At 34.8% G+C, this 23,472-nt stretch overlaps 3 protein-coding genes across 3 annotated transcripts; all 3 read left to right on the top strand.

The window, feature by feature from the left end:
- Window positions 1-1,029: 1,029 nt before the first annotated feature.
- LOC311170769 (olfactory receptor 10AG1-like) lies at window positions 1,030-1,974 on the top strand (the record flags this gene model as incomplete). Its single annotated transcript, XM_084233195.1, has 1 exon — window positions 1,030-1,974. One exon carries the CDS (start codon window positions 1,030-1,032, stop codon window positions 1,972-1,974), a length of 945 nt encoding a protein of 314 aa, XP_084089321.1.
- Window positions 1,975-6,640: 4,666 nt separating this feature from the next.
- On the top strand, window positions 6,641-7,593 carry LOC311171785 (olfactory receptor 10AG1-like; the record flags this gene model as incomplete). The annotated part of the gene is made up of 1 exon (XM_084234841.1): window positions 6,641-7,593. The coding sequence occupies exon 1, from the start codon at window positions 6,655-6,657 to the stop codon at window positions 7,591-7,593; it is 939 nt and encodes a 312-aa protein (XP_084090967.1). The 5' UTR covers window positions 6,641-6,654.
- Window positions 7,594-19,698: 12,105 nt separating this feature from the next.
- On the top strand, window positions 19,699-20,634 carry LOC311171906 (olfactory receptor 5W2-like; the record flags this gene model as incomplete). Its single annotated transcript, XM_084234938.1, has 1 exon — window positions 19,699-20,634. The coding sequence occupies exon 1, from the start codon at window positions 19,702-19,704 to the stop codon at window positions 20,632-20,634; it is 933 nt and encodes a 310-aa protein (XP_084091064.1). The 5' UTR covers window positions 19,699-19,701.
- Window positions 20,635-23,472: the final 2,838 nt, after the last annotated feature.

Below are 23,472 nucleotides of genomic sequence, written 5' to 3' on the forward strand. Positions count from 1 at the left end.
CTGGGAAAGAGAGAGAGAAGAGAGAGAGTGAGAGAGAGAGTTGAGAGAGAGTTGTAATTTTTTAATTGACACCAGGCTGGAAGAGGATGGATGGTCCAACTTTTGGGTAGGAACCATAGCTTCCATAGTGGGACTATTGCAAAGAAAGAAATAAAGTGACTCACTTTTCGTTGTTTCAAGAAAGTTTGGCCATCATACAGGACATACTGTGTGGATGAGCACACACAGCACATGTGCAAATAATGACTGGAATCAATGAGGTCTGCAGAATGGGGTCAACAGGTGTGGATGTGTGTAACTCCAGACATTATCAAAGCTTAGTGGTTGTGGATGTCTCTTTTCATGGTGTATGAAAATGCATGTATTAGAAATGCTTTCCTGAACATAAATATTGATGAACTTGCCTCTTTGCTTTTGAGTTTTGATGAAACAGAAAGATTGTTTTATAGTTTTGTTTATCTCCAAAGCAAACTCTGAATAAATGCTATGACTGCTGGTTTCATGGACCTTACATTGAAAAGTAAAGTTTTAAGGGTTATATAAACCACCACAATATTTAATGATCATTAAATATTTTTTATAATAAAACAGCTTATGCAGAATGTCAAAGATAAACAAGACTTTGGAAATGTCACAGGAAAAGCAACACTTTTAAAATTAACTATGTATTTCTAAAAATCGTTTGAGATGATATACAAATTAATGGAATGCTTAATAAAATTTGTTTTGAATTGATATTAATAGACTGATTGGGAGGTTAAGAAAACTGTGTCAACTAGAAGGATGCAAATATTTTAGTATTTTAAACCACTGGTAAATAATTTTAAACGATGGAATATTACAGTTGGACCTAAGCTCACTAAAAATGTTTTGAGTGTTTAGATGAATAGCAAAACAAAGAAATATGATGACCCATAGCAGGGAAAAAAAAAACACATTGATGTTATGTTATCCTTAGTTGTTACATAAAAGAACAAATCTACAGAAAGTAACCTATTTGTACATATTATTACTATGCCATTTCTACAGATGTCCTACGACAAGATGAAATCAGAGGACAATGTTTCCTCTGTGACACAATTTGTACTCATGGGATTTTCTGACCTTCCAAACCTCCAAGGGTTACTATTTGGGATGTTTGCCATCATTTATATGATTATCTTAATAGGAAATAGCCTCATCATTATAGTAACCAGGATTGATTCTGCATTGCAGAAACCCATGTATTTTTTCCTAGCAAACTTTTCCTCATTGGAAATCTGTTATGTGTCAGTCACCCTTCCTAGGATTCTGAAGAACCTGTGGACTCAGGAAAGAAGCATTTCTAGGCTGGAATGTGCCACTCAAATGTACTTTTTCCTTACACTGGGAACTACTGAGTGTTTCCTGCTGGCCGTGATGTCCTATGACCGCTATGTGGCCATTTGTAACCCTCTGCACTACCCTCTGGTCATGAACCACAAGATGTGTGTCCAGTTGGCTATTGGTGCCTGGGTCACCGGAATCCCAATCCAGATAGGACAAACAAGCCTGATATTCTCTCTGCATTTCTGTAATTCTAACCAAATTAACCACTTCTTCTGTGACATTCCCCCCATTCTCAAACTGGCCTGCGGGGACACTTTTGTAAATGAGATATCCATCTATGTAGCAACTTTGGTGATTATTGCAGTCCCATTTATGCTGATACTTGCCTCTTACAGCAAAATCATTTCCACGGTTCTGAAGCTGCCAACAGCCAGCGGAAGGGCCAAAGCCTTTTCCACCTGCTCTTCGCATCTCATAGTTGTGGTTTTATTCTTTGGATCTGCTACTATAACTTACTTAAGGCCAAAGTCCAATCACTCTGCTGGAACTGACAAACTTCTCTCACTTTACTACACCATTGTGACTCCCATGTTTAATCCCTTCATGTACAGCCTTCGGAACAAGGATGTAATCGCAGCACTGAGAAAATTATTCTCTAAAAAATAATGCAATGAGTTTAATTGTAAATGTAGTGTCTGTTTTGCCAGTTTTCAGCAAAACATCACACTCCCCACATTTCCTTTTAAGTTCATCATGTCAATTTGTGTTGTTCTTTCAGACACTTCTAAATAGTAGCCTACACTTGCTGTGCAAGGATCTATACAAGGCAAATTGATCTATCTTCAATGTTCCATACCCATAGAATAGATTGTTTCTGTAAAAAAAAAAATAATATGCATGAGAGATCCCATATAAAAACTAAAAACCAAATGAATTTAATCTGCTAAAAATTTTGACAAAAATTGTACAAATGGTTATAAGATATTTACATAAATATTTTAAAAATATTTGCTGTATTATTTGGTAGCATTTTGGAATTCTGCCACAAACAATGACCAAGAACAGTTTAACATGAATGTTTGTTGAGTGAGTAACTGACTGTGTGAATGAATAAATAAATATTGCTATGACCTATAACAGATCGCTGCCCTGGCAAAATCCAGGGATTCTGAGGATCAGTAAACAATGTGGCGTATTTGTTTAACATGCAATGAATCTATGTGAATTTCACTCATCATAACAGCAGCTTACCTTCACCCAGTTTTCTTCTTGATAAGTTTCTAATGAAGCACATGATATACAGAGAGCATGCACCCACACTTTACTATGCATGTATTTCTCTGCTCTCTGTAGAAATCTGGTTCCAAAGTAATATGCTTTGAATTATTTCTTCTTATTTATCATTTATATTTCATTTTAGGTAATAATTTATTTTCATATTATTGAATAAGTTTCTATTAAATACTTTGATATTTTAAATTAAATTATAAGTATAATTGAATTTTAATTTATTACATTTATAAATATTTCTTCTTATTTACAAACAGTTACTCCCATACCATTTCATAGCTAAAAATATTCCAACACCTGTGAGTTTTCAAGAGAAGGAAATATTGGAACTTATTTTCAGAATTACACTAAAATCCACATCACTACTAAAAAAAGAGCAATATAACAAATCTTTCATGCCTTTAACCCTCTCTAAAGTGTTTGGCATCATTAAATGTTTGAACTGATATTATCATTAATGACTGCCCCCTCCCAACTCTAGATTCTTGAATCAGCAGCTCATATTAAGAGATTGTTTACAATATCTAACTGGGACTTTCTACAGTATTAACTATCTGAGCAAGAAAACCTACTTGCTTCCACATTAGTATTATTTTCTTTGCACTGTTGTTATATGATTAGATTTTTTAAAATTTGCTACGCTACACAAATCTTTCCTCACCTAAGTATGTAGACTTAATTTTTGGTAATATTCAAAGAAAATATCAATTAATGATTATGTCATTATGAACTTGAAATCAAATTACTCTTTGTACTTTTACAAAAACCTGTGTCTTATTTTCACCTCCTTTCATTCCTGGAAGTTTGCAGAAGTCATAGCTATGAAATCAAAGAGGAGGGAGGGGGAGAGATGGGAGGGGAGGTCAGGGGAGGGGAGGAGAGGCTAGGAACTCTCTGCTGCCATCATTTCAAAAGTCCCAGGCTATCAACACCGTAACTTCAGAAATACTCCTATGTGAACTATATACATGCATAGTTTGCTGTATGTGCTTGAATACAGTTCTAAGGGAGAAAATATCACCATGTCTTGCTGACAATATTTGGTGCTGACTTATTTCTTGTTAGTATCTTTCAACTGGTGCAGAAATCTTTTTGAGTTAGGAAATGATTTACAAAGTTGCTGGTCTGGTACTTTTAAGAAAACTGGTGTGACTGAGCACTTTGAGTGTCAAGAGTGCTTTGCTTTGCTTTGCATGTGTTTAACACCCCATAGCTGTGGAGGCAGCCATGGATGTAAAATAATTCATTAGTAGTCAATTTCATGTAGTTCTCATAGCAATGGGGGCATAGTAGAAAGGCCTTGGAAAGACCCACGACGGTTTCCTAGAAAAAAGCTTCATGTTCTCTAGATGTGATTGTTAGTGGTAAGATTTTCCACAGCAGTTATTTGATCATTTAAAAGCTACGTGTGCACACACTTTTACATTTAAAAAATATCTTTCCATCCACTTTGTTGATGTTTCTATGTAATTTTGATATTAGAAAGCGGTATTCATTCTTCAGTTTGAAGAGTTCACTTGTAAAATGGCTTACAGATAATATGACCCCCCCTTGCCATTATTTGAAATAGTTTCCAAAAAAACAAATGTTCAAAAATTTATGATTATGAACACTTATATCAGTATTGATGTGTGACTCTACTTCAATCTTTTTTTCAAATACTCAAAAAAATCATGATAATGTTGCCATATTTCATAAGTGAAAGAAAGTCTACTAAATATTTAAACACCAAATCCTAAAATCCATGGCTTATAAAAATGAATAAAATTGGGTAATAAATTTGTGTGTAGAATATCAAATGATAGAACTATCAGGAAAAAAAGAGGAAAATATTTGTGACCTGAAATTAGGCAACACATTTTATATGTGTTACCAAGTGTGCAATACATAATAATATCTTTAAATGGGACTGCATCAAAATTAAAATATTTTTCTTTTAGATTAACATTATTTATAGATTTAAAATAAAAGCCAAAGTGGGAAATACTTTCAAATTGTATATCCAATAAAGTAAATATATAATTTTCTAAGCACATCCAAAACTTAAATACACAAAACTCAATCATAAGAAAAGAAACGATCCAACAAATATACATATAACCTGAAAAAATATTTCAACAGAGGAGATACAGACCTCACTGAAAGATGCTCACCATCATTAGTCATTATCAAAAAACAAATTAAAATTTAAATAAGATTGTCTATTACTTTTATACATGCTTCTGTTCTTTCCTGAAACTAATTCAGAAAAACAAGTTGTCCTTCACTTCAAAAATTAATAATCAACAACAAAAATATGATTCAAACTGGTAATACTACTGAACTGTTTGAGAAATAAATCGAAGTTTCTATGAAAAATGGACATAGTAAAAGCCAACTGACATATAATTTTCATTATTTAAAACACATTTAAAACAAATAGGAAATCCTTCCATTTCTGGTTAAAAAAAAAGGCACTGGGTAATAACAAGCCAGTCTTCACTACAACATTATAATATTTGGATAAATTACAAAAAACATATTTTTGAAGCGTCATAAAGTTTAACAGAAAGAAGAATAGATGGCAATATCAAAATTAAGTTTCACTAAGTGAGAGAGATAACAATGAGAGCTTTCTCAGAAAAATAAAATATAACAAGTCAGAAAGTGCCAAGGAGATGATTTTAGAAATGTCATGAGAAATTTACATGTGTCAGGTGGAAAAGATCCCTGGGGCCTTGGTAACTGTTTATATTTAAAGAGCACTTTATGTTCAGAGAGGTCACTTGATATCCTTGATAAAACAAGTGGTTTCACCTACAGTAATTTAAATATTTAAGTTCTTATACTGAGAAAAAAAATTAACATCATATCAAATAAGAAAGGTAAATATGAAATATTTTATATTAACACTAAACTTTAACTTATATGACTTCTAAATTAAAATTATTGTTTAATATAGTAGCAAATGTGTGATTTTTAATACATTTTCTGGTTCCATTAAATATAATTTACAGTGAATGAATGTTAATGATGCTATTAAATTGCCTTGAAATAATGCAAACTACAATAATTGAAGCAATTCTCAAGGTATAGATAATAAATCATAGGAAATCTTCATTCTGAGCCAGGGAATTGTAATAAATTAGTGTTATATTTGTGTGTTTAGCTTGACATTGTAATAAGAGTTCTGAAGTAAAGTAATCCATGAAATAAAGTTCATCCTTTGAGACTCTAAATAACATTAATGTTAAGGAAAACATTGTAAGTGAAAGTGAATGACTTTGGAAAATAATAAAAGAAAGTTTTAAGTTGAATATTCTTTTCTGAATTTCAAGGGCTAGTTTATTAATTTATATCAAATGTAAAAATATAGCTGAAGGTTAGGGAACTTCCCATATCAGCTAAATTAGAATATTGTTATACATTCCCTTCATCATTTGGGCTTATTGAGGGAATATAGGCTTGAATTTCAAATAAAGCTACTAGAACATTATTTTGCATTATTAAAAAGAACTGAAACATTTACAGAAAAGAAAATTGCATAAATGATTTTTTTAGAGTACACAGAATAAATCTCTGCCTTTCTTTTTGTTATCCTCTTGAGGAAAACCCCAATCTTACATATTACATATTTCATGTTATACACTTATGATTTTTCAGTAAAATATGGGGTGCATAACTAGAAATATATATAATTTTATATATGAATATATATTATATAATTCATGAATGTGTCATCCATAAAAATGATACAAAAAGATTGGAATTTTATTATTTTGTATATTTATTCTTTTCTTCCTTTTAAAAGTGGGATTTCATTCCAAAAGTGTGTACTGCTTCACTTATTTCCGAATCAGATATTCAACCTTGTATTAGGTGTACAAGCACAGTGTACAGTGATAGTTGAATCTAAACTGAAAACAAAATGAGAATGATATAAATAGTAGCAATCTTAAAGTGAAAGAAATTGCAATGATGCTAAAAGCCAATCACATGTCCTGAATCAATATAGGGAAGAGATGCTGATCCATGAAGGCAAAGTGAAAATCACACACTAAATTTCTCCTTCTGCAGATGAAAGAAGAAAAACCTCCTGAAGAAAATCTAACTAGATTGATGGAATTTGTTCTCTTGGACTTTGTGGAGGTTCCCCATCTCCAGTGGTTTTTATTTACATTGTTCTTAGCCATATATATTATTATCTTGTTGGGCAATAGTACCATATTTCTGATAACAAAAGTGGACCCTACTCTCCAGACCCCCATGTATATTTTCCTTGGTAATTTTTCTTTCTTGGAAATCTGCTATGTATCAGCTACACTCCCCAGAATGCTTACAAATCTCTGGAGCCAGAGGAGAACGATTTCTTTAGTTGCCTGTGCTACACAAATGTGTTGTTTTCTTGTACTGGGGGCCACCGAGTGCTTCCTGCTGGCCGTGATGGCCTATGACCGCTACGTGGCCATCTGTAAACCACTGCACTACCCTCTGGTCATGAACCACAAGTTCTGTGTCCAGCTGGTGGCCGGCTCCTGGGTCAGTGGGATTCCAGTCCAAATAGGACAGACTTACCAGATTTTCTCTCTACCCTTTTGTAATTCTAACCGCATCAACCACTTCTTCTGTGACATCCCCCCAATACTCAAACTGGCCTGTGGGGACACCCGTGTGAATCAGATGATGGTTTACATAGTTGCTGTATTGTTTGTCACAGTTCCATTTCTGCTGATCCTTGTCTCTTATGGCAAAATTGTCTCCACCATCCTGAAATTGCCATCAGCCACAAGTCGGGCCAAAGCCTTCTCCACCTGTTCTTCACATCTCATAGTTGTGGTTTTATTCTTTGGATCTGCTACTATAACTTACTTAAGGCCAAAGTCCAATCACTCTGCTGGAACTGACAAACTGCTCTCACTTTTCTATACCATACTGACTCCCATGTTCAATCCCTTGATATACAGTCTCAGGAATAAGGATGTCATAATGGCACTGAGAAAACTGCTATGTAAATAATTTATTTCAATAAAATGTTATAGGAGTTGAATTCATATATATTTGCAAAAAAAAATTTAAACAAAATTATCTCAAACTCAACACATTGGTCTAAACAGTGGTAATTATTTGCAATTAAAAATCAGTTGTAACCTCGAAAGACATTTTTATATCCAGTTACACAAGTTGTGAGTGTGTCAACATATAGCAAATTATTCTATCGAAAATTGTATACTATCTTAGTGAAATGTCTCCACTTAATAACTTTTGATAAGGATTGATGCAATGCACTCAAATCATAATGTAAACTCTATTTTATCACTTATTTGAAAGTATAGTATTCCTTTCTATAGAGCTGTATAGTCATTTTTAAATCAGGTTGGTAATAAATATTAACTAAAACTTTATATAAATTTTGTTCTAGTAATGATTCTCCCAAAAAAAATATTTCTTGGAATATTAGCGTCTTTGGGGACTGTTGATTTTTAAGTAATGTTGGAACAATACTACCTGTGAATATTAAATATTATTTAAGAGTATATCAGATTAAATATTTCTATAAATTTCAACTCATTGACTTGATAAATAATAATTAAAATTCATGCATAATTAAGAAAGGATTAGTAAAATTCATGGGAATATTCACAAGTATTTTTTAAATACATTTTCAAGAATGATAGAATGGATAGGAAAGGAGATAAATTTTATAAAAGTAAGCATCACCTACTAAAACAAGGATTTCACACTTATACCTAGTAAAACATATTAACACATATATTAGAACTGATTGATACATATATTATCATCAATATTATTTGTAGAAATCTCCAAGGAAGTCATTCTATTAATTTGTTTTACTGAAATCTTACATTTTAGTACATACTTATTATGTTATGGAATATTATATATAATATGGAAAGAAGACAATTTATCTCTGTATTCATTGTAGATAAATAAATTCAGAACAGTTGCATGTGCTATTTCTATATTATATAATTTAAAAAATGTCATGTTTATCTAATGAATCCATCATAAGCAGCAACCAGTCTCTGTAAGACATGTCCTTTCTCCAAGATCATGGTTTAACCTTGAATTAAAATTTTGTGCCTGGAAGTAAAGAGCTAGGTTAAGTGTTAAAAACCTTGCTAATAATAAACCTACAAAAAAGAATCAGCCTGACTGAGAACAAAGCAAAGAGTGAATCAATAGGATTCTAAGATAAGACAGCTATAGGCAGCTATAAAAATGCAATGGAAATGATTTTAGATGTGGAATTTAAAAAACAAAGAAAAACATGTTAACAACAAATTCCAGGAAAATTCTACAGGAATTGGAGAAATCCTCTCCCTTTCACTGTCCATTGTGCTTAAATAGAAAAAAAGGGAAAGAGAAAAGATAGATAAAATAGACATATTAGTAATTCTAAACTAATTTTCTTTACAGAAAAGGGCAAAGAAAAACTGCTTTTGGGACACTGTGATTTTTTGGTTCTTGTTTCTTTATCACTAAATGAAGTTCCTTCTACACACTAAAAAGGGTGAATGGAAACATTATTTTCTTACTAAATTAGACATCTTAGTAATGAAATCTAAATAGTCAAAACACTTGGTGGTCACCAGGCAAAAAAAAGTTATTGCCATCACCTGTGTGAAAACATACTGAAGGTGTGCAACTAGTACAAAAAGTTTGGAAAATGTGAACATCTTTTAAACAAAATAAACTTGGTTTCTGTTATGATTTATATTTCTCTTTTACAGAGGTAAGAATTATTTTTTCCTTTGGAAATAGAAAAAAAAAAGACACATATACATAGACACCCTACTTGTGTGTGTGTGTGCATCTTTGTGTGTGTGAGTGTGCACTTGTGAACTTCTGAGGGGAATATTGCTTTCCATTTCTGAAGTCAATTGATAGGGAGCGAGTGATCACCTGCTTGATTTAGGAATAGTGAGAATCGAATATATTTTCAATATGAATGTACAATCATAGCTATAGATTCCTTGTTGGAAGAGTATGTATAGTGTTAATGATAGATAATATTGTCTTCTCTTTCTTTTTTAAAAGTATATACATGCACACGCTTATATACATATGATATAATAAATGATATGCAGGTAATGTATAAACACACATATAATGTAATATATAAACATAAATAATTTAGTATATGTTATATAAACATGATTATAGAAATATGTGTGTAAAGATATAATGTTCAATAAATGTACATAAGCAGATATGTGCTATATCACACACACACAAATATGTATGTGCATAGATGCACATATATAGCTGTTACTTGGAGTAGTAGTGTGTTAATGCGTATCTTATGCTGATAAAGTGGCCCTTTAATTGTAATATTAAAACGTTCAATAAATGAGATAATCAGTAAGAGAATATATATGGAAATAGAATAACTGATTTGGAAGGTAGAGGGAAGGTGATGATATGGACTACAGGTAGAGTTGGGGAAGTGTAGATTCTGTAAATCATGAACAAAGTTTGTAGCAATATGTTGTTAAATGTTCAAAGAAGGGGATTGTTGATGTGCTATAATAAGATATTTGCTTTTTTGGAATTTATATTTTTTCCCCACTCTCCTCTCAATGCCCAAATAGACTCTTTGTCATCTTTGCCAATCATTTACAAAACTATATAATTTGGGGAGTATAGTTTCACACCCCCACTCAACTCTCACCAGTCTCCCCTTCCCTCTAAGAGTCACAAGTTTTTCAGAGTCTAAGTCATTTTTGTTGTGTTTTGCCAGTTTGTTTCCTTTAGATTTTTATATTCTACAAGTGAAACCATCTTTCACTTTCTGACTTATTTCACTTAACATAATAATCTCAAGTTCCATCCACACTGTCAAAAAAGACAGGAGTTTTATCTTTATTTTTTTATTTTTAATTTTTTCCTTATTTATGCATACAAGATCTGAGGTGTAGGCCAGAGATGCAGAGGATAGAGGATTCACCAGAGACAGAGTGGGGAGCATAACAGGTGTATCTACTGAAATACACTGCTGAGGGGAGTAGCAGGTGAGACAGGAGAGGTCACTGCTCCATGTGTTCAAAAATTATGAAGAACCCCTACAACTCAACAACAGATAAAATCAAATAAACAATTCTAAAATGGCAGGAAAGCTAGATAGACACTAGCCCAAAGAAAACATGTAGATGTCCAGCAGACAGTGAAAAATGTTCATTGTAACTTCTCAGGAAAATATAATTGAAAACCACAATAACACCTTTAACTCAGACCTGTGGGTCCTGTCTCTATGGAAAACAGTACAGAGGTTTCTTATAATATTAAAAAATATATATATACCATATATGAAACAGCAATTCTACTTCTAGATATCTGTCTAAACAAACAGGGTTTTTTTTTTAAGATTTTATTAATTTATATTTGTGTAGAAGAACTGAGGTGTAGGCCAGAGATGCAGGGAGCGAGAGGATTCACCAGAGGCAGAGTGGGGGAGTATATTTTACTGAAATGCACTACTGAGGGGACCAGCAGGGAAGCCCAGAGAGGTCTGTTGTACCATATGTGGGTCAGTTCCCTGGCCCGGGTTCAAATTCAGGCTGCTGGGGTAGCCACTGCAGTGATAGCACTGAGACTTAAACCCTAGGTCACTAGGGAGTCCACACCAAAGAGTTAAAAAGAAAACAATAAATAAAAAAAACTATATGTACTCCAATTTTCATTATAGCACTGTTTATGTGGCCAAGAAACAACCAAAGTGGCACCACTGGATGACTGTAAAGAAGGTGTGGTACATATCCATGTGGAATACTACTCAGGTATGAAAAACATGAAGTCTTGCTATTCACAGCCACATGGACAGAACTGGAGGGGATTGTTCCATCTGAAATAAGTCAGAAAGACAAAGATAAATACCAGATAATTTCAATTACATGTGTAATACAGAGACACAAAACAAAGGAATAGACAAAACCAAACTAAAACAAGCCCTTGGAATCTGCAGAACTGAGGTTACCAGAGGGAAAGCGGTGGGGCAAAGGCCTCCAAGAACACTACAAATTAGGGGAGTCTTCAGATGCAGACGCTCACTCATTGGATGATTATAAAATTGTCTCTGCTGCCCTCTCCTGTGTGACAGGTGTAAGTAGGTTCTGAGGCTGTAAGGAAACAGTTTGAACTTTCTTCATTACCAAACAAGTTTCAGCATCAAAGAGTGCTAGCTGGGAAAATATAACTTCTTAAGGCTGGTTCAAAATATCACCTATCATTTGTTGGAAGTGCCACACATTTCCAGTTTTGACCTCTTCTGGGCAGTTCATAGGAGATAGCCAATCAGTTACCTACAAAACCCTGTGTGATTTTCTGATGTCAAATGATATAAAATCAGGTGAAGCAAAGCAATATAACCTGCAGTGTCTTCTTGATAAACTCAGATCTAAAACAAATAGCCACTCTCATACTTGCTATATACCAGCTGATCTGATGTCAAAGATTGAAATTTCAATTTATCAATATATGCCTAACAATGGTGCTTTTCTAGAACAATGAATACAGTGAACTTACTCTTAACAGTTTCTCTTCATCCCACCTTGTCCTCTCTCTCTGCTCAATACCATGCCAAGGGCATTTAGATTCATCACAAAAAAATGGTGCAAAGGCCCAGGATTTAGGCAGAGATTGCAAATGTTGTTCTACAAAGTTATGCCATGATTACATGAGAAAATGGTTACTTTTTGCAGTAATCATAGGGGCTTGGACCTCTGCTCACAGGTACTAATGGCTCACTCACTTACCATTAGGTTTTCACTCTCCACTCTCAAGATGGAAGAAAAGATAACCAATGTACATCCTTTAGTGGGTGAATTCTAAATAATTGGATTTTTAAATAAAATTTGCTTTGAAAACATATTTAGAAAATCACTTTTATGTAGCAAATTTTAAAATAGTTTTCAAATTGTTTCCTTATTATCATAGTAAATTGCTTTAAATATTAAATTTCTGGTCTGGTCATAACATGATAAAATGCCTAACCTCTACTTTTGCTTAGAGTTAACTTGCATTTCACTGACCTGGTCATTAAACTGTACCAAATCACAAACTAATTTAAGTATTATGACATGGAAGATACATCAATTTTCAGTATTTGTAATAATAGGTAACTTTTTTGATCTTCCAAGATTATTATTTTGAAATAATTTAAATGTCAATAGTTATATATTTATATATACATATATATGTATTTATGTGTGTGTGTGTGTATATATAGTTTAAAAAGGGTCCTTTCTAGGAGTCCAAGTGGCATTACAAGCAACTCAAATATTAGTCATAGTAAAAACTGCTTTTCAAGTAACAGGAATAGAATTTCTATTATAAGTACCATTGTGTTGATTTGCATTTCCCTGATTATAAGGGATGTTGAACATTTTTTCATATGCCTTCTGGCCATTTACATTTCCTCTTTGGAGAAATGTCTTTTAAGTTCTACTGCCCATTTCTTGACTGATTATTTATTTTGTTTTTGTTGAGCCTCATAAGTTCTTTGTGTATTTTTGTGATCAGTCCCTTATCAGTTGAATGGAGTGCAAAGATTTCCCCCCAATCAGTGGGCTGTCTCTCTGTTTGGTTAATGTCTCTTTTGCTGTACAGAAGCTTACCACCTAACACCAGTAAGAATGGCACATATCAAAAAAAAAAAAAAAAAAAAAAAAACAAGCAACAACAAATGTTGGGGAGGATACAGTGAAAAAGGAACTCTCCTACATTGCTGGTGGGAGTGCAAACTGGTCCAACCACTATGGAAGCTGTCTGGAGGTTCCTCAGTCTACTAAAAATGGAGCTACCATATGATCCAGCAATTCCACTACTAGGGATCTACCCAAAGGACACAAAAACAGTGATTCAAAAGAACACCTGTACACCTATGTTTATTGTAGCACTATTTACAATAGGTAAAACCTGGAAACAACCCAAATTCCCAAAAATAGATGACTGGATCTAGACTATGTGGTATATATACACAATGGAATATTATTCAGCAATCTAAAAAGATAAACTCATGCCATTCATAGCAACATAGATTGAGCTAGAAGGAATTATGCTCGGTGAAATAAGCCCAAAGGACAAAGAAAAATATCATATGGTTTCACTTATAACAGGAATATAGGGGAACCAAATAAGACATCAGTGTAAAAAATAATAATAACAGTACAAAACACAACAAAGCAAAAAAGACAATTATAAATCAGATACATATTGCAGGCCAGGAGGAGGGAGAGGGATCAGAGGGAGGGAGGGAGGAGCACAAGGGAATATAGTGATGGTGTAAAGTGCCTTTTGGAAGGAAATTCTTTTTTTGGTGAGGGGGAAGGAAATTCTATGGGGACTCAACCTGAGGGGGTAGGGGGAAGCAAATATTGTTTAAAAAAATATGTATTGTAAAAGGTTAATGTAAAATTTTAAAAAATAAAATAAATAAATACCAATGTGTTTTGAGGGAAATAAAAGAATCCATAATGGCAATAATCTGCTAATTATTCCCAAGGTGTCCTCTGGAAATGATCATGCCTGGAATCCCTCAATTATTAGGTCCCTAATGACATGAGAATACATGTAAACTTTAAGATTCTACTACAAATTTTTCATCCAGTTAATTGTCATGCAGGAACTGGCTTTAATGGTGCAAAAATAGCTTTTTTGTGTGTGTATTTGAGAGCAAGAACTACTAATTTGTATCTAAATAGAGGAGAAACCACTTTTATTTGCTAGCATTGAACCCCTAGAACAATCTCTTTTGCTACTCTTTCCTATATATTATAGTTTCTACAGGAAACTAAAATAGTGTTTTGCTTAAATAAGAATTTTCTGTTGTCATAGCCATGTGAACTCAAGCCATAGCTAGCTACCCAATAATTTGGATGAATTTATTTTCTATCCTAAAATTGTTTCGCTATATGTATTTGGGAAGAATTTTAGTAAATGATAACATTTTGGTTGGATCATTTTGTTCATTCCCCTATAAAGTAAGAACCTAAGATTCAGTGTCTCCTACTTTTACCCTAGATGGGTTCAGTGTTTCCAGGTTGCCACAAATCACGTCGCCATCTCATATTGATTATTTTGACCTAAAGATACATAAAAAGCAGCCAGCACAGAAAGGACACTGTAACCCTCTTTTGTCCTGAAGGCAGAGATGAACCACCATGTGACATCAAGAGCCCTCTCAGTAACAGAGGGTAGGAGGTATCCTTATTACCAGAGATAAGAAATTTAAAGTCCCCCAAACTATGGAAACAGACATATTTATTTCTTTGTGAATCTGCAAGCCCTAACTGTTTTCTTTTCTATTCTTCTTTGTCTAAGAAGGATAGAAAATCAAAAAGTCTGGTCATTTTTCTAGGTCCCCTACCTAGGGACACTTCCTATATGTGAAATTAATTTTTTTTTTGTCTCTTGTTGATCTCTCAATGTTATTAATAGGTCAGTCAAAGCAGCTAGACGGGTGAAAAGAGAAAGGTGCCCTCCTATCTCTCTGTTTTTGAATGGAAACATGTTCAATGGGAAGTTGTCAGGAATGTATGTCCTGTTTTCCCTTCAGCATTTCTTTGTCCCACACTGTCTCTCCTATCATCACTCTTTTGTATTCTAACCACCCTCAGGGTCACTCTTAAGAACTTTGGCTTCACCCACACCTGAATTTGAATTATGTCCATTACCTACTAGCTGACTAACTTGGGATATTAGTCTAAGCCTCAGTGTCCTTATCCACATTATGGAACTAAGCTGAACAAAGATTAATTGAATCATATTGGGCTAGTATCTTGACAGAAGTCATGTCATTAATGTAAACATTCCTGTCAAAAATATACTCACAGCTAATGTTTACTGACCTTTGTTTTCAGTTTATTATCATTTTTTATTTTATATTTTAAAAATAGCTATCATACGTTTGATCACACTACATCATCTATATTGTCAAGAATACAGCTTACTGCCCTGTTAAATCCAGTACAAAGAGGACAAATTGGGGCCTCCCTGGTGGCACAGCGGTTGAGCGCTGGGTTGTGAAGCTGCCTCTGCGTTGCCGGTTCGATCCCCGGCTGCTCCCCGGCCACCGGAGGAGGGTCCCACATGGCGCGCAGACCTCTCCTGCCGCCCGCTGCTCCCCTCAGCAGTGTGCTTTGGTCCTTCTGCCTGCTCTGCTCCCCGCTCTGGCTCTGGTGAATTCTCTCACCCTCCCGCGCTTCTGACTGTACCAAGTGCTTGTATAAACAAAAAAAACAAACAAACAAATAAATAAATAAATAAACATCAAATTGGCTGCCTAATATATAGTATAGCACCTGTGTTTCAATGGGGAGTTCAAAGCACAGACTTGGCAAAATACCACACATACAACCTGCATTTGAAGATGAAATTGGAGGACATATATTATTTCAAAATATATTTCAGTCATTAATATTTTTTGCTCTACATTATTTATTGTATTGTTTATTTTCATCCCATGATAATAAATATTTACAAGCTTTGACTTGGAAATTTCAAAATTTCAAAATTTGGTTAGATCCATGCACTCCTTGTTGTCAATATTCACAAGACACAAACCAAATCACTGTCAGTTTTAAATTCCCCTAAGAAACTTGACTTTAGCTTTCTTACTAGTGATGTCTCTCTTGAGAACTTCCATTATGTCATGTGGTAAGAAGACATCTCAGTCACTTGTGGCTACATGAGCACATCAACATACTGCAATATTAACTTCAGTTTCCAGTTTACTTAGCCAACTTTTCCTTGGCCAAGGATAACGACAAGGAGACAGAGAAATATCAGATGCACCATTTCTCAGCATAGCTTTTCATACCCCAGCCCTTAACATGACTCTACTGTCTTTTGATAACACAAAAACTGTATCACCAAAATTATATCACAAATGAGATATAATGAGCAAAGAATATTGGTTCACATATTTACAAATAAATGCACATCGAAAAAATAGGAAAAGACACTCAGAACTTGTACAGTCTTCCTTTCCATTGCTGGTCACATGATCACAGCTGATCTACTCAATATATGATTTCCTTTTTCCACAGTCTATTCCATATTCCCTTTAATTTCAACAAACATTTCAGTTGTTTTGTTTGCTTTTCTTGTGAAATGACTCAAGCCTTTATTCCTGAATTATATGTTATGTAGTTTTTTTGTATGATTAGTAGAGGCATCATTAGTAGTTCTTTGTATTTGGGACTGTTATAATTTCCTATTTAATTTTTAATAATGGATATGAGAGCTTTCAATGGTACCTCAGCTGCTCTCCTGCATAACAGAATATTCCCTACTAATTTCACTGCATAGCAGCAATGAAAATTTTCCTTTATACTCAAGAAAAATCATTCCAGCCAGTAAGAACCCTTAGAACTCTAAGTTTCATATTCCAAATTCTTTTATGAGAAGGTTTTAACACTTTAAGTCAATCGATAAGTTTGTTTGTATAAGATATATATTTTTTAAACTTTTGTTGTGCATATACTTAGCAAAGCTAATACATAAGGCAATTCTTGAACAGCATACCTATAGAGAATTACAGACAATCAAGCATTCAGGTCACTGAGAAAGCAGGGTTACCAGGAACTTTGGAGGCAGTCAAATTTTACTGGATACCAAAATTGTAGATCGAGGCTCAAGAAGTCTGAAAATACCATTGTTATTGCTTATGAAATAGTTTGGGAAATATAAAAATGAAACTTTCCTCGACTTACAAAGCACCTATAACATAATCATATCCTGAGATTATTTTTAGAAAGCCAGTATACTTCTACCTTGTAAATATGTAATATCCATTCAAACATGTATAAATGAGTCATAGTTACACATATATAGCTTATGTAAAAAAATGTTCAAACCTAGTGTAGTTCGATTCTTTGTTCATCACAATCCACTTTTCATCATCTGAACTATGAAGCAATAAATATTTAGAGGGCCTCCCCTGGTGGCGCAGCGGTTGAGCGCTGGGTTGCGAAGCAGCCCACACCCTCTGCAGCGCTGGTTTGATCCCCAGCTGCTCCCCGGCCACCGGAGGAGGGCCCTACATGGCGCACAGACCTCTCCTGCCGCCCGCTGCTCCCCTCAGCAGTGTATTTCGTCAGTCTGCCTTCTCTGTTCCCTGCTCTGGCTCTGGTGATTTCTCTCACCCTCCCACGCTTCTGACTGTAACCAGTACTTGTTAAATAAATAAATAAATCTTTAATAAATAAATAAATATTTAGAAAGCAATTACTTTGCAATTCCTTGTGTAATGATTTCAGAAAATGTAAATATTAATCATACTCTTGAAGGCTTAAATCTAATAGCAAAATTCCTATATGAATAAATACAATTCAATAGAGAGGGTAAACTAAGTGTAGAGATTGTGATAGAGTCACAAAGTCAGTTAAATGTATTTGAATTACACGTGTTGAGGATGGGAGGAAGAAAATGTTTGGTAGCGTTAATAGCAGATGGCATTAACAGAATATGTATATTCTGTTATTATTATTTATAGCACTGATAGTAGCCAAAATGTACAGAAAAATCAAATGCTCATCAACTGATTAATGAATAAACGTAAGGTATATCTGAAATGAAATACTATTTAGTCATAAAGTGATACGAACTTCTGACGCTTGCAACAAATGGATGAGCCTTGAAAATGTTATGCTGAGCAAAGCAAACTTGATCAAAATAAAAACAGATAAAAGAGGATTCTGTTCATATGAGAAGCCTAGAATAGGCCAACACATAATATCATACATGTACATGAATTATATTACAAAAAATGATAATATACTATAGAAAATTAGTTAGCAATATTCATAAATATGACCATGAAGGAGAATATTTTATATTGGGAGAAACAAAATGAACAATAGAAAGGATCTGGAAAGGATTAAATGGGGTTCTGTTTGAATTTCACCATCTAATTAGCAGTTTTCTTCATAACATATAATAGTAGGCTGGTATATTGAAGCATTAAAACTCAGTCCTTTCTAAAATTGCTGCAGTATTCACTGTGGAATACCTGAACCAGAAATGTAATTAATGCATGTTTGTATAACACCAAAGCCCAAGGCCAGTGGCTTCAGAGATTTAAGTCCCAAATGCCACCTGATAAGATAAAATGCTACCTGCCTGTTGTGCATCTACTCAGGACCTGCTCATGTCAGGTAAGTTCTGATGTTTCCAAATTTAAAAAATAAATGGGGAAGGGGAACTTACCTTTTTGAACAAAATGATATATTAGTAAATGAATAATTTTGTGCTTGCTTACGCAATTGAATGCATCCTGAAATTTGACGGTCACGTTATTTTTTTCTTAGTACTAAAAGAATGTAACTGAAATGATTAGTATCCACAAAATAACATTTTAATTATTTGATATTAATATTTATTTACTGAAAGGGCTTTATTCCTTCTATCAGGAGGCACTATATGCATGAATGTAAGATATTGCTTACTTTGTTTAATTTCAAGAGTAACTGAGGCATCACATGTCAAGTAACAACATGAGGATGTAATCTCATCTGAACCATATGCCATGCAACTTGTAGAAGCAAATAGATCATCCACATTCCAACTAGAATACGTCATCTACACACACATGCCTACAAAATAGTGACACACACGTACCTACACAGAAAGAGAAGCCTATATACTCAGAAACATTTATTGTCCCAAATACTATTTCCATTTTTAAGAAAAAAGTCTATTCAAAATCCAAAAGTGATGCAAATGTATATATGTTGTCTACTATTTCCACTTATTTTTGCATTTTTCTTGAGTCAAGAGACCCCCCCTTTTATATAGGTATACACTTGCAATAGATAATAGGAAAAAACTGGAGAACACAGTTTTTAATGAATGACTTCTAGATTTAAAAGAAAGTTCCTCAACTTAATTCACCCTGTCCCAGATATATATTATTGTAATATAGCTTGCATGGACTCTTTAAAAAAGGTATGACTGGGTTATTTTCTGAGTACAAAAAAGGCATCTGAAAAAGAAAATAGCGTTCATCTTAAAGCTTTTTTCTGGTGAATGTCCACAAAAGTTAAACATGTATTTATTATCTTTTCTTGATCACTTTCTCAAAAATTTAGACAAGAACAAAGAAGAATGGAGAAAGAAAATTGCTCTACCAACATGGACTTCATTTTCTTGGGAATTACTAATAATCCTGAAAAAAAAGTGACCCTTTTCACCGTATTTCTAGTCATTTATCTCATTACTGTTGTGGCAAATCTTGGCTTGATCTTTCTAATTAGAATGGATGCCCAACTGCACACACCAATGTACTTTTTCCTCAGCCACCTTGCTTTCTGTGACCTCTGCTATTCCACAGCTGTTGGACCCAAGATGCTGGTGGACATCTTTGCCAAGAACAAGTCAATCCCGTTTTTTGGCTGTGCTCTGCAATTCTTTGTTTTCTGTATCTTTGCAGATGCTGAGTGTCTACTGCTGGCAGTGATGGCCTTTGATCGGTACCAGGCCATCAGCAACCCCTTGCTCTACACAGTCAACATGTCCAGCAGGGTGTGTTACCTGCTGGTTGCTGGGGTATACACTGTGGGAGTGGCAGACGCTCTGACACACACGACCTTAACCTTCCGCTTATGTTTCTGTGGGTCAAATGAGGTTAACCACTTCTTCTGTGATTTACCCCCGCTTTACGTCATCTCCTGCTCTAGTATAGAGGTCAATGAGTTAGTGTTATTCACCGTTTTTGGCTTCATTGAACTGAGTACGATTTCAGGAGTTCTTGTCTCTTACTGTTATATTTTCCTATCGGTCTTGAAAATCCGCTCTGCTGAGGGCAGGTTCAAAGCTTTCTCCACCTGCACCTCCCACATGACGGCCGTGGCCATATTCCAGGGCACCATACTCTTCATGTATTTCCGACCGAGTTCTGCCTATTCCCTGGACCAGGACAAAATGGCCTCGTTGTTTTACACCCTTGTGATCCCCATGCTGAACCCCCTGATTTATAGTCTACGGAACAAGGACGTGAAAGATGCCCTGGTAAAACTGAAAACTAAAACATGTTTGTAAAAATTTAATTATCCACACATAAACGCATATTGCGGCTGTAATTATAAAGTTACATCGCAAGATGTAAGGGAAACAAAGTTGTCTGAAATGTTGTAATTTTGACAAATGAGTGTTTGTTTTAAAGTCCAATTCAATCATTTTGCAGTATCCAAGGATCTGATAACATTGCGTGTTTATATATTGTGCCACTCTGAGATAACTTTTCTAAATTAGATAGATGGGGCCTCCCCGGTGGCGCAGCGGTTGAGCGCTGGGTTGCGAAACTGCGCGCGGCCTCTGTGGCGCCGGTTCGATCCCCGGCTGCTCCCCGGCCACCAGAGGAGGGTCCCACATGGCGCACAGACCTCTCCTGCCGCCCGCTGCTCCCCTCAGCAGTGTACTTCGGTCCTTCTGCCTGCTCTGCTCCCCGCTCTGGCTCTGGTGAATTCTCTCACCCTCCCGTGCTTCTGACTGTACCCAGTGCATGTATAAACAAAACAAACAAACAAACCAGCAAACAAATAAATAAAGCATGCCTCTATAAAAAAAAAAAATAAAAAAAAATAAATTAGATAGATGGTTATTGTCCATTTTCTCCATTCAAACATTAAATTATCACACAAAATTTATTGTGCTTTTACTGGGTGAACAGTGTGCTTTTAAGTTCTTTTTATTCAAGAGCATATCTAGTTTTGTTATTAATTGATTTTATAATCTAATGGAAATAGCCAGCATTAATTTGTAAGCAAATCATTCATGCAAAATCTCAAAATCACCAAGAAGTATATATCCAAATACTTTATCCAAAAAAAAAGTTAAGTCTAGTATAAAAGAGAGATTTTGTTGGATGAAGATATTGATTTTCAGATCTAAAAAGAATGCAAAAGATGGAATGTAGAAAATGGTACAGTTCGAGAGTTAGAGAGGCTTGAGGCAAATGAGAACTCCACACCCTTTACAAGAAAAGAGTAACGATTGTCAGCGAGGACCTTGAGGTCATTATACTAAAAGAAATAAGACAAACAGTTAAAGACAGATACTTTGGATCTTATTTACATGTGGAAACAAAAAAAGTTGAACTCATGGAAGCAGAAAGTAGAGTGGTCTTACCAGAGGATGCAATGGGAGAAGTGGGGTGATGTTTGTCAAAGCTTACAAACATCCTGCCATGAGATGACCATGGGATCAAACATATACATGGAGACTACAATTAGCAATAATGTACTGTACACTTCCAATTAGCTGACAGTAGATCTTCAGAGTTCTCAACATAACAAATAGTAACTGTGTGAAATGATTTTTATTATTAACTTTATGGTGGTCATTATTTTATAAATTATACATTTATCAAAGCATGTATTATATACCATCAGCATACCCAATGCTATTTACATTTTGAATCTCAATACCTACAAAAGAATAAAATTTTAAAAATTAATAAGGATAAATACTAAGCTCCTACTCCTTGCCCAGAAGGCAAAATTGGGAGGCTTGGATAGATAAGGGGAACCCAAAGGTTGCCATGGGAACGAGATCATAAGATTGGCCACCTTGACCAGAAAAAACCAGCCCAGCCCAAGGAATGCAGATATACTACTGCCAGGACACATTCTATGTCAAAGTCAACACTGAAGGCCAGATAGCCCAGCGCTAACTGATGAAAACTGGTGTCCCCTATAAGAAAGCCACAAAAAAAGTGAAGAGAACCTCAAAATCTTCTTTTTTGCTCTGACAATATCGCCTGTCTTAGTCCTAATGGCTTTGCAAGCTATTTAAATAAATCCACCTTTACTTTTCTCCATTCTGTCTCTACTGGATTCTTTTACCCCTTGGCCACTGGCCAATGTCCCAATTTTCACCACAACAATAACTCATTTGATTGTGCTCTAAAGCGCAATGATAAGAACCTTGGCAAAGTACATCATTTTGCTGTAATTACTGATGATCAGCTACTCAATCAACACTCCAAGGATATTTCCTAAATTCTTTTCCCTTCTCAGCTCTGCTTAAAAGTCCCTTTTAATAGTTCACCTTCATTTCAGCATTATTTTGTAAATGACTTTGTCCAGTAGGAATTTGTGAGCATTCTTAGCCCAGGAATGCTCACAATCCTATTGTGTGGGTTTCAGCCCATGTGTCTGTTATCTCAGCACTGAATGGTGTCAGGGACACTAAATGTGAAACAGTCATGTGCATAAAAAATAAAAAATACTAGTTAATATGCTTGTATGTCTACTGGGCTTCTTCCATGGAAGCTCATGATTTTCAGATTGTCTTTAAAAGGCAAAGAAGTGACATGCAGAATTTCTTCTAATTTGTATTGGTTAAATCAGTTAAAAGACAACAACAGTCAAAGGGAAGGAATATAGACACTATGTCTTTAAGGAAAATGTTACAACTGGGCCTCCATGGTGGCATAAGTTGGTTGAGAACAGCATTGTGAAATTGTCCTCAGCCTCTGCAGCGTTGGTTCAATCCCAGACAGCAGGGAAGATTCCCACATGAAGTGGCAGACGCCTCTGTCTCACCCACTGCTCCCCTCAGCACTGTTTTTCTGTCAGTCTGCTGTTCTGCTCTTCACTCTGTCTCTAGTGAATCCTCTCACCCTCCCCCACATCTGGCCTGTCCCCTATTCTTGTATGCATGAATAAATACATCTTAAAAAAAAAATAAAGTAAAGAATGTATACAATCAATACATGGTGGGGAAGAGCCTATATTTCAAATACACAAACAACAATGTAAAGTTATCACAAAGAAAAAAAATCTGTCCAATGCATCATCAATCAACATAGGTCAAATTAGAACTCTGAAATTACTCAATCATTACAAAATTTTAAACACAGTTAGGCAGATTCAT

This window comes from Talpa europaea, assembly GCF_964194135.1.
Source record: "Talpa europaea genome assembly, chromosome: 1".
Lineage (NCBI taxonomy): Eukaryota > Metazoa > Chordata > Mammalia > Eulipotyphla > Talpidae > Talpa > Talpa europaea.